General features: G+C 39.2%; 1 protein-coding gene, 1 long non-coding RNA gene and 1 other non-coding gene across 3 annotated transcripts in view; 1 reads left to right on the top strand and 2 right to left on the bottom strand.

The window, feature by feature from the left end:
- LOC133537847 (aryl hydrocarbon receptor-like) overlaps positions 1–6616 on the bottom strand; it is a 93271-nt gene extending 86655 nt beyond the window's left edge. Inside the window, exon 1 of the mRNA XM_061878917.1 lies at positions 6149–6616. Coding sequence (XP_061734901.1) covers positions 6149–6189 — 41 coding nt within the window. The 5' untranslated portion in view covers positions 6190–6616. The remainder of the gene's footprint in view (positions 1–6148) is intronic.
- Positions 6617–10121: 3505 nt separating this feature from the next.
- Positions 10122–18886, bottom strand: LOC133537721 (uncharacterized). Its single transcript, XR_009802808.1, has 4 exons — positions 18608–18886; positions 18103–18133; positions 10348–10556; positions 10122–10266 (listed from the first exon to the last, which is right to left on the bottom strand). It is a non-coding gene; the product is annotated as an uncharacterized LOC133537721 (long non-coding RNA).
- trnai-aau (transfer RNA isoleucine (anticodon AAU)) lies at positions 17922–17995 on the top strand. Its single transcript has one exon. It is a non-coding gene; the product is annotated as a tRNA-Ile (tRNA).
- Positions 18887–19505: the final 619 nt, after the last annotated feature.

Genomic DNA, 19505 nt, shown 5'->3' with positions numbered 1-19505 from the left:
GTATATTATAAATATTGTGCATATGGTATGAAAAGCATACTGTAAACGTAGTATATAGTATCAATGTAGTATTAATACAGTATATAGTGTAACTATAGTGTATATAGTATTACTGTAGTATACATAGTATAAATATAGTGTATATAGTATAATGTAGAGTACATAGTATAAATACAGTGTATATATAGTATGAAAATACTATGTAGTAAAAATGTAGTATAACATATCAATATAGTATATATATATTATTCATCCTCTTCTTAAAAGACCTAACCTCGATCCTGACCTCATGGTAAACTACCGACCGGTGTCTCACCTTCCCTTTATTTAAAAAATCCTTGAAAAAATTGTTGCGGAGCAGTTAAATGAACACTTAGCGTCTAACAATCTATGTGAAACCTTTCAATCCGGTTTCAGGGCAAATCACTCCACGGAGACAGCCCTCGCAAAAATGACTAATGATCTATTGCTAACGATGGATTCTGATGCGTCATCTATGTTGCTGCTCCTCGATCTTAGCGCTGCTTTCGATACCGTCGATCATAATATTTTATTAGAACGTATCAAAACACGAATTGGTATGTCAGACTTAGCCCTGTCTTGGTTTAACTCTTATCTTACTGATAGGATGCAGTGTGTCTCCCATAACTATGTGACCTCGGATTACGTTAAGGTAACGTGTGGAGTTCCCCAGGGTTCGGTCCTTGGCCCTGCACTCTTCAGCATCTACATGCTGCCGCTAGGTGACATCATACGCAAATACGGTATTAGCTTTCACTGTTATGCTGATGACACCCAACTCTACATGCCCCTAAAGCTGACCAACACGCCGGATTGTAGTCAGCTGGAGGCGTGTCTTAATGAAATTAAACAATGGATGTCCGCTAACTTTTTGCAACTCAACGCCAAAAAAACGGAAATGCTGATTATCGGTCCTGCTAGACACCGAACTCTATTTAATAATACAACTCTAACATTTGACAACCAAACAATTAAACAAGGCGACACGGTAAAGAATCTGGGTATTATCTTCGACCCAACTCTCTCCTTTGAGGCACACATTAAAAGCGTTACTAAAACGGCCTTCTTTCATCTCCGTAACACCGCTAAAATTCGCTCCATTCTGTCCACTAAAGACGCTGAGATCATTATCCATGCGTTTGTTACGTCTCGCCTCGACTACTGTAACGTATTATTTTCGGGTCTCCCCATGTCTAGCATTAAAAGATTACAGTTGGTACAAAATGCGGCTGCTAGACTTTTGACAAGAACAAGAAAGTTTGATCACATTACGCCTGTACTGGCTCACCTGCACTGGCTTCCTGTGCACTTAAGATGTGACTTTAAGGTTTTACTACTTACGTATAAAATACTACACGGTCTAGCTCCATCTTATCTTGCCGATTGTATTGTACCATATGTCCCGGCAAGAAATCTGCGTTCAAAGGACTCCGGCTTATTAGTGATTCCCAAAGCCCAAAAAAAGTCTGCGGGCTATAGAGCATTTTCCGTTCGGGCTCCAGTACTCTGGAATGCCCTCCCGGTAACAGTTCGCGATGCCACCTCAGTAGAAGCATTTAAGTCTCACCTTAAAACTCATTTGTATACTCTAGCCTTTAAATAGACTCCCTTTTTAGACCAGTTGATCTGCCGTTTCTTTTCTTTTTCTTCTATGTCCCTCTGTGTATCGGCTGGGGACATCTCTGCGCTGCTGGTCCGCTACCCTTGGGATGGTTTCCTGCTGGCTCCGCTGTGAACGGGACTCTCGCTGCTGTGTTTGGACTGGACTCTCGCGACTGTGTTGTATCCATTGTGGATTGAACTTTCACAGTATCATGTTAGACCTGCTCGACATCCATTGCTTTCCTCCTCTCTAAGGTTCTCATAGTCATCATTGTCACCGACGTCCCACTGGGTGTGAGTTTTCCTTGCCCTTATGTGGGCCTACCGAGGATGTCGTGGTGGTTTGTGCAGCCCTTTTTGAGACACTAGTGATTTAGGGCTATATAAGTAAACATTGATTGATTGATTGATATATATGTATATATATATTGTACTTTTATAAAAAAAAAAGCAGTATACAAATGGTGTATCGTGTAAATAAAGTATGTATTATATAATATAGGAAATATGATTATGAATATACTATATAGTGTAAATTTAGTAAATAGTATCAATATAGTTAATGGTATAAATCAGGGGTGTCCAAACTTTTTCCACTGAGGGCCATCCATCCATCCATCCATTTTCTACCGCTTATTCCCTTTCGGGGTCGCGGGGGGCGCTGGCGCCTATCTCAGCTACTGAGGGCCACACACGGAAAAATTAAACCATGCGGGGGCTGTTTTGATATTTTTCATTTTCAAACCATAACAAAATATATAGTTTTTTTTTTTTCTTTTTTTACCTTTAGGACTCCCAGGTACCATAGAGGGTCTCCGTCATTAACATGTTAAAAATGAGTCAAATTATTGTTTTCATTTTTTATGTAACGCTTACAGTAAATCTGTATATCAACTTCAGGTTGATATAAAGTAGAAAAAAAAAGAAAAAAAAAAAAAAAAAAAGTTTTATGCATTTTCAGTTTTGCCCGAAGCATTCAGAAAGCAATGTTTGATCTGAATTAATTGGAGCCCTAAAAAATCAGTAATGCAGGACACCATTGATTTAAATGTATTATTATTTCTGAGTAATCACAGTGAAAAAATAAATAAAATCCCAATAAATATCTTTGGGATCCAAAAGGTCCACCACTCATAAAGTGATACATTTTTATTATTATTTGTTTTACTTTCCACACTTAAGTTATGAGATCAACTTCAGATATATCTGTCGATTTTACGTTTGAATTATTATTTTGCTTGTTTTATGCTCTTTTGTCAAAGAAAACACTGTTTCCATAGGGCAACCACACAATATATGCACATCATATTTTCCACATAAAACTTTATAAAGTGAAATATTTGAAGTAATTGGAGCCTTGAATAGGTCAATAACTCATTATAGTTGATGTTGTTTTTTTAGTATTGGCAATAAGAGCAAAATAAATAAAGACAAAAGAAAAACAAACAGCCTGCATGGCAGCTTTGTGTCAACATTGCAACTTTTCCTGTTAGATTTTACCTCATTCTACTTTTTTTAACGTTTTTATTTTTTATTTTTGCAATAGCATTTCCAGAATGTGTGGCGGGCCACTAAACAATTAGCTGCGGGTCGCAAATGGCCCCCGGGTCGCACTTTGGACACCCCTGGTATTGATGTATTGTATAGAGTATAAATGTGATACATGTAGTATGGATATGTTGAATATGCTTTATAGTATAAATGTATACATTTAAGAGTAAAAAGTAGTACATAGTATAAATATGTTGTATAGAGTATAAATGTGGTGTAAATATAATATGTATAGCATAAATGTGGTATAAGTAGTTAAGAATATAAATGAAGTATATAGTACATAGTGTATATAGTATAAAAATAGTACTCAGTATGAATGTAACTTTTATAAATGTAATTTGAATTAATATAATTTGTACAAATGTAGTTGAATTGATGTAATTGCATTAATGTAATTTGTTTGAAAAAATTACATTATGTAATTTGTATTATTATTGTATAAATGTAATTGGTATGAATGTAATTGTATAATTGTAAGTTATATGAATGTTATTGTATATATGTAATGTATATAAATGTAATGTTGTATAATTTGTGGGAATGTTATTGTATAAATGTAATTTGTCTGACAGTAGCACATAAACATGCATTCATTTTTTTTTTTGCATGATTTAATTGAGTTATTGTACATTAAAAAAGTGTAAATATAAGAATGAGGTTTGAGGCAGAAAGCACAAACGAAAATGATCAGCTTCATGTATTTGTGCAAGTGTACCTAATGTGAAGGCCCTCCCTTTTTTGTGAAAGAGGAACATTTTGAATATGTTTTTAAAGTGTGTGTGTGTGTGGGGGGGGGGGGGGGGGGGGGGGCATGTTTTATGCTTTTTTTCACCTGCAGTGAGCATGAAATGTGTTTATGCTGCATGATGGACGTCGGCGTGCTTGACCTGCTCCGTTCGCCTTTATCAACGTCACGTGACCGCCCGACGCCCAAATATTTACACAAACATGCAAAACACATCACAATATTGACTTTTCTCATTTTTGTATTTTTTCATACCCACTCTATTCCGCGGGGGAAATAATAGGATGTGAAGAATTCCATCATTTGCGGTAGAATAGTACATCAATGTTACATATATTCATAAATGAACATAATTTACATCTATTATCGAACATGTTGATTTATTCGTATTGATTCGATTGTTTCTTTAAGTGCATTTTTCGTTCCTCACAATTATTTTGCTGATAACTCATCATTTAAATCCAGCAATTTGTTCAATACAAATGTTTGACAACATGACTTGTATTATTAGCGCCACACAATACAAGGAGAAGGAGCTGAGAGGTCGTAATAATAATAAAGATCGAAACATCATCAGAAATAAACATGAGATATTAACAGTTTTTTTCTTTTCGTTTTGAAATGTTTGCAGCATGAGAAAGAATGATTGAAATTTTAAATATTGAAATTGTTACCCGGTTTGTCTTTGAAGGTCAGTGCAGGCCTGCAATGATCCTGCCAGCCACACTCGTTTTACTCATTACGTTTGGTTGGTCCAACACGACTCGGAATACATTGTATTTTCTTAGAAAAAAAAAAGATCTCGAGCATAATTTGCACATATTTCAGTATTTTCTTTGCAAATATTTCAGTATTTTCTTTGCACATATTTCTCCAATTTCTTCGCTCATTTTTCAGTATTTTCTTTGTACATATTTGAGTATTTTCTTTGCACGCATTTCTATGTTTTCTTCGCTATTTTCAGTATTTTCTTTGCACATATTTCTATATTGTCTTTGGACATTTTTCAGTATTTTCTTTGCACATACTCCAGTATTATTTTATTTGCACATATTTCTCTATTGTCTTTGCACATATTTCTATATTTTATTTGCACATATTCCAGTATTTTCTTTGCATATATTTCTATATTGTCTTTGCACATATTTCTATATTTTCTTTGCACATTTTTCAGAATTTTTGCACATATTTGTATATTTTCTTTGCACATATTTGTATATTTTCTTTGCACATTTTTCAGTATTTTCTTTGCACATTGTTCAGTATTTTCTTTGTACATATATCTTTACTTTCTTTGCACATTTTCAGTATTTTCTTTGCACATAGTTCAGTGTTTTATTTGCACATATTTCTATATTTTCTTAGCACATATTACTATACTCTCTTTGCACATATTTATATTTTCTTTGCACATATTTCTATATTTTCTTTGCAAATATATCAGTGTATTATTTGCACACATTTCAGTATTTTCTTTGCACATATTTCTATATTTTCTTTGCACATATTTCTTTATTATCTTCATGCATATTCCTACATTGTTTTGCACATCTTTCACTATTTTCTTTGCACATATTTCTATATTTGGTTTGCGCATATATCAGTATTTCCTTTGAACAAATTTTTATATTTCCTTTGCACATATTTTAGGATTTTCTTTGCACATATTTGACTTAGACAAACTTTAATGGTCCACAGGAGAAATTGTTCCACAACATATTTCTATATTTTCTTTGCACATATTTCAGTATTTTATTTGCACACATTTCAGTATTTCTTTGCACACAATTCAGTATTTTCTTTGCATATATTTCTATATTTTCTTTGCACATGTTTTTTTTCTTTGTACATATTTCAGTGTTTGCTTCGCACATATTTCTATATTTCCTTTGCACATATTTCTATATTTCCATCTCACACATTTCAGTATTTTCTTTCCACACATTTCTATATTTTCTTTGCACATATTTCGATATTGTCTTCATACATATTTCTACATTGTTTTGCACATATTTTAGTATTTTCTTTGCACATATTTCTATATTTTCTTTGCACATATTTTTTTTTTCTTTGTACATATTTCTGTATTTGCTTCGCACATATTTCCATATTTTCTTTGCACATATTTCAGTATTTTCTTTGCAAATATTTCTATATTTCTTTTGCACATATTCGAATATTTCCTTGGCACATATTTGCCTGGAAGAAGACTGGAATGTGACTTACGCTCTCTGGACGGGTTTTCTCCTCTTGCGTCCTGCGTACATGACGCCCGCTGCTTATGTAAGCCTGATGACCCGCAAACACTCTGCGCCTTTTTATTGCTCTACATCGACAAGTGACGCAATTCTCTTTTGCCTTAATTCAACAAATCAACGCTGCGTAAAAAAACATCTTATTAAAAAAAAAAAAAAAAGACGGACTTTTCCTCCGGACTTAAAGCATCGTTCCCCACAGCGTTTCCAGAATGTTCTGCGGCGCGGCGCAAGTGGCTCCAATAATCCGCAATATCAAAAATAATAGTTGTCCCATTGGAGACGTTCTTGTTCCGCGCGTGCACACGCACGCTCGCCAAGATGCTCCGAGTGCACGGTCCGTGCGTGAAAAAGTGCGTAAAGTGAAAGTAAAATGTGCATTTTAATGATCGAACATCGGCACTGCGCTGCAATTAGCGGCCGGGATGCAAGCTGCAGTGAAGAGAGGAGGAGGAGGAGGGGGGAGACGGGTGGGGGTCAGCGGGGGCGCGCATTCCACCAGCGGGCACGCCCGGCACAGATTGGTTGCGACGTGCGCGTTCGAGACGTGATAGGCGGGCGGGGTTTGGGTGCGGGCGCGTACGCGGGAGAATCTCCTGGAGACACGGGGGAGGGGGGCTTGGTGCGGGCACGAGGGCGCGGGCACGTCGACCAATGAGAGGTTCGGCTCAGAGCAAAGAAGGTTTGGTGCTGAGAATTTGGGTCAGAGGTTAGACTCGGACAGAAGTCCTCTGGTCTGTTCCAGGGTCAAACTGCAGCTGTCAGAAAAACTTCAGCAGCGGTTGGAAGGTTTTTTTCACAACAACTTTTTAAAAGTACCTTTTGTGTGTGTAGCTTTAATGCTAATGAGCTGCGTGTGTCTTTAAGAAGTACAATTGTGTACTTTTGACATCAACGCTGTAAGTGTGCACTTGTCCAACATAATACATGTCATGTATCACATACAACCATTTCACTTTAACAAATGGGACAGGAGGATTCAAATGTTAGCAACACGTGCGCTACATGCTAACATTACATTTTAACATAATGCTAGGTTAGCATAATGCAACACTACCATAGCTGTATAAACTACATGCTAACATTACATTTTATCATATGAGGTTAGGGATCTGAACAGAGGATATTGTTGGGGCTTGTGCAGCCCTTTGAGACACTTGTGATTTAGGGCTATATAAATAAACATTGATTGATTGATTGATTGACATTAGCATAGCTATTTGAGCTACATGCTAACATTACATTTGACCATTATGCAAGGTTAGCCACAACAGCATAGCTATGTGAGCGACATGCTAACATTACACTTTAACATCATGCGAGGTTAGCAACACTGGCATAGCTTTATAAGCTACATATTAGCATTATAGTTAAAAATCTTGATATAGTAAACAAACCTAACATAGCTTTAAGAATTACATGATAAAATTATATTTTAACATAATGTTTGGTTTGTAATGCTTGAATAGCTATGAGAGCGACATGCTAACATTAAATTTTGACATCATGCTATGTTAGCCACACTAGCATAGCTATGTGAGCTACATGCTAACATTCCATTTTAACATAATGCTAGGTTAGAAACACTAGCATAGCCCTGTGCGCTACATACTAACATTACATTTTAACATCATACTAGGTTGGCAACACTCGGATAGCTATGCAAGCGACATTCTCACATTACCTTTTAACATCATGCTATGTAAGCTACATGCTAACATTATATTTTAACATCATGCTCGGTGAGCAACACTTGCATGGCTATGTGAGCTACATGCAAACATTACACTCTACACCATGCTAGGTTAGCAAATCTAGCATAGCTTTATAAGCTACATGCTAACATTACAATTTATCATGTTAGTTTAGCCACATTAGCATAGTTATGTGAGCTACATGCCAACATTACATTTTACCATCATGCAAGGTTAGCTACAACAGTATAGCTATGTGATCTACATGCCAACATTACATTTTAACATCATGCTAGGTTAGCAACAACAGCATAGCTATGTAAGCTACATGCTAACATTACATTTTAACATCATACTAGGTTGGCAACACTCGGATAGCTATTTGAGACACATGCTAACATTACCTTTTAACATCATGCTATGTTAACCACACTAGCATAGCTATGTAAGCTACATGCTAACATTATATTTTAAAATCATGCTCGGTGAGCAAAACTTGCATGGCTACGTGAGCTACATGCAAACATTACACTCTAACACCATGCTAGGTTAGCAACACTAGCATAGCTTTATAAGCTACATGCTAACAATACAATTTATCATGTTAGGTTAGCCACATTAGCATAGCTATGTGAGCTACATGCTAACATTACACTTTAACATCATGCTAGGTTAGCAACACTAGCATGGCTTTATAAGCTACATGTCAACATTATAGGTTAACATCATAAACAAAACTAGCATAACTTTAAGAGTTACATGCTACCATTACATTTTAACAAAATGCTAGGTTAGCAACACTAGTATAGCTATGAGGGCGACGTGCTAACATTACATTTAAACATCTTACTATATTAACCACTCTAGCATAGCAAAATGAGCTGTATTCTAACATTACATTTTAACATCATGCTAGGTTAGCCACACTAGGATAGTTGTCCAAACTGCATGCAAACATTATATTACAACATCATGCTAGGTTAGTCACAATGGCATAACTGTGAGCTACATGTTAACATTATGCCAAGTTAGCAACACTAGCATAGCTATGTTAGCTACGTGCTAACATTACCTTTTAACATCATGCTAGATTAGCAATGCTATTATAACCTCTGACATTATAACATTGTGCTGGGTTTCCAGCTATATGCTACCATTACATGCTAACATTACATTTGAACATAATGCCAGGTTAGCAACACCCCCATAACCATGTAAGTTGCACGCTAACATTACATTTTCACTGAAGGAAACTCGATGATGACACTTACAAGTCTGACACTGACTGATGGATAGTTGCCAGAGTACCCCGCATCATTTCAAGGTGTGTAGTGAAGAAAGAAAACAAAAACCCAAGCTGAACAGATCATAGCTGAAGAACAGGCTGGATTTAGAGCAGGGCAGAGCACCACAGAACAGATTTTCAACTTGAGAATCATTTGTGAGAGATACCTGCAACATCAACAACAGCTTTACCATGTGTTCGTAGACTTCAAGAAAGTCTTTGACAAGGTATGGCATGCTGCACTGTGGGCAAGCATTAGGAAATATAACATCAGTCCTAACTTTGTCAGAGTCATTCAATATCTGTACAATAAAGCTACCAGCGCAGTTCTCTACAAGGGAGCTAGCTATCAGAGACTGGTTCAGGACAACAATTGGAGTGCGCCAAGGATGCTTTCTCTCTCAAATTCTCTTCAACATCTTTCGGGAGCGTATCATGACAGATGCTCTGGCAGATCATGAAGGAACTGTCAGCGTTGGAGGCAGACCAATCACCAACCTCTGTTTTGAAGATGAAATCGATGGGCTAGCTGGAGAAGAAAGAGAACTTGCCAGTCTAGTTGAAAGGCTTGTTACCAATTCCCAAGCCTATGGAATGGAAATCCATGCTGAAAAAAATCAAAACAATGACCAACAACAATAATAGCATCCACTCAGACATCAAAGTCAATGGTCAGGCACTGGACACGGTGTCGAGCTTCAAGTACCTCGGAACAATCGTGTCTGATGAAAGATCCAAATGGGAAGTCCTTACCAGAAGTGCTCAAACAACTGCTGCCCTGGAAAAACTCAAGCCCATGTGGAAAGACACAAACATCAGTCTGGCATCAAAGGTGAGATTACAGCGCTCACTTGTAATGTCGATCTTCCTTTACGCCTGTGATACATGGACCATTACACAGAGCTGCAGAAGAGAATTCAGAGCATGGAGATGAGATGCTACAGAAGACTCATGGGTATCTCCTACACCCAACATGTCACAAACGAAGAAGTCCGGCTAAAGGTCAGCCAAGCCGTCGGCCCACATGATGACCTGCTCACCATGGTCATAAAGCGGGAACTGGTGTGGTATGGGCACATCACCAGATCCTCAGGACTTGCAAAAACCATCCTGCAAGGCGCCATACAAGGTGGCAGGAGATGAGGGAGACAACAGACAAGATGGAAAGATAACATCAGAGAATGGACTCACTTGAAACTCACTGAGGCAATGAGAGCTGCTGAGGACAGAGAAGGATGGAGAGGGCTGGTCAACAGACCGTCTGTGGTGCCAGAGCAACCCTCCAGGGTTATGAGATAGGTTAGGTTTGGGTTAGGGTTAATGAAGCTTGTTGTTTCCTTCTTCTTCCACGTCTTCCATTTAGTTAGGAGCAGGTCAGGGATGCTGTAGTTGTTTTAATACTGAAATGAGATTTTCTTATTTAAACAGGGATAGCAGGTCCATTTTATGTATCATACTTGATCATTACGCGATATTGCCATATTTTTGCTGAAAAGATTTAGTTGAGAACATCGACGATAAAGTTTGCAACTTTTGGTCGCTAACAGAAAATCTCTGCCTTTACCGGAAGTCCCAGACGATGACTAGAAAAAAAAAAAAAACAATAAAAAAAAAACGCGATTGCATTGGGACAGATTTAGATGTTTTTAGACACATTTACTAGGATAATTCTGGGAAATCCCTTATCTTTCTATTGTGTTGCTAGAGTTTTAGTGAGTTAAATAGTACCTGATAGTCGGAGTTGTACGTCCACGGGTGTGATGACGCGCAGTGTCTCAGGGAAGTCGGCGGCAGCTTTATGGACGGCGCAAGCTCAGCTGATCTCTGGTAAGAAGCGACTTTTTACCACAATTTTCTCACCGAAACCTGCTGGTTGACATTCGGTCGGGATCCATGTTCGCTTGACCGCTCTGATTCATAGTAAAGTTTCACCTCCGGGAATTTTAAACAAGGGATCACTGTGTGTTTGTGTGGCTAAAGGCTAAAGCTTCCCAACTCTATCGTTCTATTTTGACTTCTCCAATATTAATTGAACAAATTGCAAAAGATTCAGCAACACAGATCTCCAAAATACTGTGTAATTATGCCGTTAAAGCAAACGACTTTTAGCTGTGTGTGTGCGCAGCACTCATATTTCATAACAGCCCATGACGTCAAGCATACACGTCATCATTCCACGACGTTTTCAAGAAGAAACTCCCGGGAAATTTAAAATTGCAATTTAGTTAACTAAAAAGGCCGTATTGGCATGTGTTGCATTGTTAATATTTCATCATTGATATATAAACTATCAGACTGCGTGGTGGGTAGTAGTGGGTTTCAGTAGGCCTTTAAGATGTGTAGAGAAGCCTGGAACGTCATCAACACAGTACGTTTTTTTTTTGTTATCACTTCGATCAACAACAAACAAAACAAAACAAACCTTCTTCCTCTCAAACTTCATCATCATCACCAGCTGACATCCATGTTGACACGCTAACTTTCACACTAACAACACGCCTTTGGCAGCACTGGCCTACTTTGTGTGTGTGTGTGTGAGCACCCTAAGGTCATGTGACCCCATTGTTTGCATTGGAGTGTGTAGACGTAGCTTGTGTGTCTTTGTGCGCTGTCCAAACACACGCATGTCACACGGCCGCATGGTCATGACAAGCTGATGTGTGTTTGCCACCATATTGGGGGGTCTGGGGAGTGGGGCATCCATGCATCCATTTCCTACCGCTTGTCCCGTTCGGGGTCGCAGTAGCCTATCTCAGGTGCATTCGGGCGGAAGGCGGTGTACACCCTGGACAAGTCGCTTCCTCATCACAGGGCCAACACAGATAGACAGACAACATTCACACACTAGGGCCAATTAAGTGTTGCCAATCAACCTATCCCCAGGTGCATGTCTTTGGAAGTGGGAGGAAGCCGGAGTACCCGGAGGGAACCCACGTAGTCACGGGGAGAACATGCAAACTCCACACAGAAAGATCCCGAGATTGAACCAAGCACAACTCAGGACTTTCGTATTGTGAGGCACATGCACTAACCCCTCTTCCACCCCTCTTCATTTATTTTAGTAAACAAGTAATCTATCATTTCATTTGTTCGATTAATCGATTCATGCTGGGTTAGCCACATTAAAATAACCATGTAAGCTACATGCTAACATTAGATTTTGAGATAATGCTAGCTAGCAACACTAGCATAACTTTGTGAGCTACATGCTAACATTATATTTTAACATCATGCTGGCTAGCAACACTCGCATAACTTTGTTAGCTACATGCTAACATTACATATTAACATAATGCTAGGTTAGCAAGACTAATGTAGCTATGTGAGCTACATGCTAACATAAAACTTCAACATCATGCTAGGTTAGCAACACTAGCATGGATATGTGAGCGACATTCTAACAATAGACTTCAACATCATGCTAGGTTAGCAACACTAGCATAGATATGTGAGCGACATTCTAGCATTAGACTTCAACATATGCTAGGTTAGCAACACTAGCGTAGGTATTTGAGCTACACGCCAACACAACACTTTAATATCATGCTAGGTTAGCAACAGTAGCATAACTATGTGAGCCACATGCTTACTTTACACTATAACATCATGCTAGGTTAGCAACATTAATGTAGCTATGTGAGCTACATGCTAATATTACATGTTGAAATCCAATTTGTTAGCAACATTAGCATAACTGTCTGAACTACATGCTAACATAACATTTCAACATCGAGCAAAGTTAGCAACAGTAGCATACCTATGTGAACTACATGCTGACATTACATTTGAAAGTCACGCTAGGTTAGCAACACACTAGCCTAGCTATGTAGAATAGAATAGAATAGAAAGTACTTTATTGATCCCTGGGGGAAATTCAGCACCACGATTTGCTCACAATAAACAGTTATTTTTTACATGTGAATATAAATGCAGTCTATTATTCACTTGTGAATAATATAAAAACAATCTATTATACATTTAGGTACAGTCAAGAAGGAACATGCATTGGTATGAAGGACTTCCTGTGTCGTTCCGTGTTGCCAGTTAGAACAATGTTGGGCATCGGCTTCACAGGTCTCTGGGTCCAGACCACAGTTCTTGAGACTGGCCTTTAGGTTGTCCTTAGAGCGTTTCAAATATACGCTGCATGAGCGAATTCCATGGTGCAGTTCACCGTACAGGAGCCTTTTTGGTAGGCGTTTGTCTGACATGCAGCAGACATGGTCAGCCCAACTCAGGTGTGAGCGCTTGAAGATGCCATTGATGCTCTCCATCTCAGCCCGGTGGAGGACCTCAGTGTCTGGGATCTTGTCCTGCAACCAATGTTGAGCAACCTCCTGAGGGATCTAATGTGGAAGGCATTAAGCTGTTTAGCATGCCGGCTGTATACAGTCCAGGTCTCATAGGCATACAGCAGGGAGGGTAGGACAACAGTACGGTAGACCTTAAGTTTGTTCCGAAGGCCAAGCCCTCTGCACTCCCAGACAGAACTGCGGAGACGGCTGAATGCAGCACTTCCATGCGCTATCCTATGCATGACCTCCTCGTCGAGGTTGTCCACGCATGACAAGGTGCTACCCGGGTAGACAAACTTTTCAGCAGCTCTGAGGTCTTCACCATTGACTATGGGCTCAGTGTATGGGTCTCCAGGAGCAGGTTGATGCATCACCTCTGTTTTCTTTGTACTGATGGTGAGTCCAAAGTCTGAGCCTACTGTGGCAAAGTTGTTCATGCTCAGTTGCATTTCCAGCTCTTTGGAAGCATTCAGGGCACAGTCGTCCGCAAAGAGAAAGTTGTGAACCTTGGTGGTCTGTACTTTCGTCTTTGCCTGCAGTCTTCGCAGATTGAAAAGCTTGCCATCAGTGCGGTAGCGCAGGTCTATCCCCATGTCCCCAGACCGGAAAGCATCTGTCAGCATGGCTGAGAACATCATGCTGAACAGAGTGGGTGCCAGAACACAGCCTTGTTTGACACCGTTTTCCACATAGAAAAGCTCGGATGATGCGCCGTTGTCCTGGACTTGTGCCTGCATTCCATCATGAAATTCACAGACCATGTTGATGAAGATGTTAGAGCAGCCAAACTTGGCTATGATCTTCCAGAGGCCCTCTCGGCTGACAGTGTCTAAGGCCTTCGTCAAATCTACAAAAGGTGGAGTATAGACTGACGTTCTGTTTTCGGCACTTCTCTGGGAGTTGGCGAGCGGCAGAGATCATGTCGACTGTACCATGACCTTGCCTGAATCCGCATTGGGTCTCTGGTAGGAGGTCTTCGTGTTCGAGATGTTCCATCAGGCGGTTCAGCAGAATTCTGGCCAGGATCTTTCCTGCTACAGACAGCAGAGCAATGTCGTGGTGGTTGTTGCAGTTCTGCCTGTTGCCCTTGGGTTTGTATAGGTGGACCATGGAGGCATCTTTGAACTTCTGTGGCAGCTTCCCTTGGTTCCGCATGGTGCAGAATAGGTCTATCAGTTGTTTAGTCAGCGATGGTCCACCAGCTGTGTAGATTTCTGCCAGAATTGCATCAGCAGCAGGTGCTTTGCTATTTAGAAGTCCTCTGATGGCTTTGATGACCTCAGCTTCCGTTGGTGGTTCGTCAAGGGAGGTGTTGACTGAGATTTGAGGGAGGCGTGAAATGGCTTCGTCATTGATGGTAGAGGGGCGGTTGAAAACACAGTGGAAGTGCTCAGCCCAGCACTTAAAGGGGAACATTATCACAATTTCAGAAGGGTTAAAACCAATAACCAGTTCCCAGTGGCTTATTTTATTTTTGGAAGTTTTTTTCAAAATTTTACCCATCATGGAATATCCCGAAAAAAGGCTTTAAAGTGCCTGATTTTCGCTATCTGTAAATCCAGACGTCCATTTTCCTGTGACGTCACTGCGTGACGCCAATACAAACATACATGGCAGATAGAACAGAAAGATATAGCGACATTAGCTTGGATTCAGATTTCAGCGGTTTAAGCGATTCAACAGATTACGCATGTATTGAAACAAATGGTTGGAGTGTGGAGGCAGATATCGAAAACGAAATTGAAGAAGAAACTGAAGCTATTGAGCCATATCACGACGGACAAATGCAACGCGGACGAATTCAGCGATCGCCTTGTAACCAACAATTGCATCTTTTGACCACTGGAGCAACTTAAATCCGTCGATTGATAAGTGTTTGTTTGGCATTAAATGTGGGTGGAGGGAAAGGCTGGATGCAAATATAGCTAAAAATGTACATACAGCTAGCCTAAATAGCATGTTAGCATCGATTTGCTGGCAGTCATGCCGTGACCAAATATGTCTGGTTAGCACGTAAGTCAATAACATCAACAAAACTCACCTTTGTGATTTCGTTGACTTTATCGTTGGAAATGCATCTGCTTTGAGTGTCGCAGGATACATTAGGGGCGGCATGGCGTAGTGGGTAGAGCGGGCGTGCCAGAAACCTGAGGGTTGCAGGTTCGCTTCCCACCTATTGACATCCAAAAAAGTGCTGCCGTTGTGTCCTTGGGCAGGACACTTCACCCTTGCCCCCGGTGCCGCTCACACTGGTGAATGAATGATGAATGAATGATAGGTGGTAATCGGAGGGGCCGTAGGTGCAAACTGGCAGCCACGCTTCCGTCAGTCTACCCGAGGGCAGCTGTGGCTACAGATGAAGCTTACCACCACCAGGTGTGAATGAATAATGGGTTCCCACTTCAAGGTGAGCACTTTGAGTATCTAACAATAGAAAAGCGCGATATATATCTAATCCATTATTATTATTATTATATCCACGCATTATTGCCATCTCTGTGCCTCTGTCGTAGCATAGCTGTCGTCGGTAAAATGTGCAGAACAAACGAGGGACTTTCGCATCTTTTGACACTGGTTCAACTTGAATCCGTCGATTGGTATGTGTTTGTTTGGCATTAAATGTGGGTGGAGGGAAAGGCTGGATGCAAATATTGCTACAAATGTACATACAGCTAGCCTAAATAGCATGTTAGCATCGATTAACATGCCATGCTAATCGATGCACACTCCACGTAATTCAACTTAAATCCGTCCCTGATTGTGTTGTTACACCCTCCGACAACACACCGACGAGGCATGATGTTTCCAAGGTACGGAAAACAGTCGTAAAAACGGAAAATAACAGAGCTGATTTGACTTGTGTGTGTAATGTATTTGAGAAAATGGCGGATTACTTCCTGTTGTGACGTCACGGGTGAAAGGTCATCGCTCCGACAGCGAACAATTGAAAGGCATCAAGGTATATATTGACGCTTACATATGTCTGGTGATAATGTTCCCCTTTAAGGATCTTCTCTCTGTCTGTGACCAGTGTGCTGCCATCAGCACTGATGGCGCTATGTAACGAAATCCATGATTACAAGGTTAAAATGTACAAAATTAGCTCAACTACTAGTATAAAACATGAGCATAGTAATGTTAGCATGTTAACATGTGAACAGCTTGCATTCTTTTAGATTGTGCTAAGTAACAAAATGCATGATTATAAAGTTAAAAAAGTACATTTGCTAAATGCATAAAACAATAGCATAGTAATTAGGGGTGTGGGGAAAAATCGATTTGAATTGCGATTCTCACGTTGCGCGATTCAGAATCGATTCTCTTTTTTTTTTATCGATTTTTTTTTAGCAATCCAACAAAACAATACACAGCAATACCATAACAATGCAATCCAAATCCAAATCCAAACCTGAGCCATCAACACTCAGAACTGAAATAAACAGAGCAATTGAGAGGAGACACAAACACGACACAGAACAAACCAAACGTAGTGAATCAAAAATCAATATTATAAACAACAGAATCAATATTAGTTATAATTTCAGCATAGCAGTGATTAAAAATCCCTCATTGACATTATCATTAGACATTTATAAAAAAAAAAAAAAAGAACAATAGTGTCACAGTGGCTTACACTTGCATCGCATCTCATAAGCTTGACAACACACTGTGTCCAATGTTTGCACAAAGATAAAATAAGTCCTATTTTTGGTTCGTTTAATAGTTAAAACAAATTTACATTATTGCAATCAGTTGATAAAACATTGTCCTTTACAATTATAAAAGCTTTTTACAAAAATCTACTACTCTGCTTGCATGTCAGCAGACTGGGGTAGATCCCGCTGAAATCCTATGTATTGAATGAATAATTTTTACTGCATACCTTTTGTAAGTGTCGGAGTGAGAAGAGGTTTTAAAATAATTAGCACATGCTACTTTTACCGTATGCCTTTGGTGAGAGAATCACGTTGAAATGAAAAAATCGATTTATAATTGAATCGCGACCCCAAGAATTGAAATTGAATCCAATCGTGGGACACCCAAAGATTCGCAGCCCTTATAGTAATGTTAGCATATGAATGTTAGCATGTCAACATGCAGACAGGTAGCATCCTTCAAAGATGGTGCCAAGTATGAAAATGTACGAAATTAGCCTCAATGCTAGCATATTTTTTATTTTCCCTAAAGGGACTCTCCTGAAGGAATCAATAAAGTGCTATCTATATAACACACGCTAACAGGTAAACAGTTACTGGAACTACTTTTCAAAATAAAACACAAACTCCTATTGACTGTCATGACAAAGCACAGAGATGGCCTGAAAAAAACATCTTTAAATATTGAATATTTCAAATTGTCTCAGAATCTTCCGCAAATCGGACGTGAAGCCATTTATCAATCCTCGTCTTTCAGTGGGAGGAGAGGGGTGACGTCACAGACATAAAAGTATTGACGCGGCTCTACGACTCAGGCCGGTTAGCTCAGTTGGTTAGAGCGTGGTGCTAATAACGCCAAGGTCGCGGGTTCGATCCCCGTACGGGCCACTCTTTCTTTTTTGTCGCTTTCTATTACAAACGCTATTAGAGTAAATGACATAACAGCTAATTTTTACTAAACTAAAAAAAAAACAACCAAATTTAACACGACTTACCCCTCTAGTCCAGTAGGTGGCAGGATGGCATCTGTTAAATCCAGTGAACAATACCGGTTATTAGAACTTGAACGTGCCGAACTCGTGTCATAATTATCATACTTCTTGTCATCGTTGAGTTACACAGCATGTAAACACAACACACGTCGGAATAGATACTTTATTCGTCTAATAAAAAAAACAAACACTACAATATTCAAAAATTATGTATAAAACACTGAACATTTGATTGAATGTAAAAAAAAATCCCCAAAATATAAAAAATATTATTATATGCGCATAGATAAATGACACAAACACATGTAAGTTTAATAGCGATTGTGCGTATAATTATGCCATGTCGTAATGCTAGTGTAGTTGAAAAGACAAGGTAATGGCGCCCTTTTGTGGATGAAAACAATCATTGCCGCCTCAAATTGGACCTGTTCTATTGACATTATTTTAACGTTGTACACATGTTCGTACAAACATTGCTATGACAACAAACTTATGAATAATAACTTACCATTAGAGCTTGGTTTCAATGTCTTTCTGTCTTGTCCTCCCCTTCAATGGTCGAAAAAATATTGAAAATCTTTCATTTGTTCAATTATTAGCTTTCATTAATTATCTAATTCTAGCAGGTGTGCTGCTCACTTTTGGCTAAACAATCTGTATTTGTAGGACTAGCAATGCTTTAAAAATGACAGCATGATAAGATAAATAAGTCCACTACCTTATATTTTAATGAACATTTGAGAGTTGATAAATGTTATTTTGCTTTCCTACCAGCGATGCAAAATTGTCGTCTTTTTCCGGTCAAATAAGAGCGCTAACATTGATTGACACGCGGTTTAACCAATCAGATTATGATACATTTGACACAGAAGCCTCATTGGTGGACAAGGAGAGAAAGCGTTGACCTTGTCTTACAGCGTTGCCAGATGTAGAATAAGTATGGTATTTTTTCGATAAGTTCACCCTCTATACCAGGGGCCGGCAACCCAAAATGGTGAAAGAGCCATATTGGACCAAAAATACAAAAACAAATCTGTCTGGAGCCGCAAAAAATTAACAGCCATATTACATGCAGATAATGTCCTGAGATATAAATTGAATAAAGAGGACTTAAAAGAAAATAAATGAGCTCAAATGAGGCATACTGATGCAATGTGTAGATATAGCTAGCCTAAATAGCATGTTAGCATTGATTAGCTTGCAGTCATGCAGGGACTAAATATGTCTGATTAGCACTCCACACAAGTCAATAACATCAACAAAACTCAATGCACAACGTTAAAAGTTTGGTGGACAAAATAAGACAGAAAAAGAAGTGGCATAAAGCACATCTTAGAAAGTGGGAGAAAGTTGTACATGTAAACAAACCACGGTGTGTTCAAGGACCGCCAAAATTAGTAGGACAA

The sequence above is a fragment of the Nerophis ophidion genome, linkage group LG19 (genome assembly GCF_033978795.1).
Source record: "Nerophis ophidion isolate RoL-2023_Sa linkage group LG19, RoL_Noph_v1.0, whole genome shotgun sequence".
Taxonomy (NCBI): Eukaryota; Metazoa; Chordata; class Actinopteri; order Syngnathiformes; family Syngnathidae; genus Nerophis; species Nerophis ophidion.
Note: the sequence above shows the minus strand (reverse complement) of the source record. Positions and strands in the feature narration are given on the sequence as shown.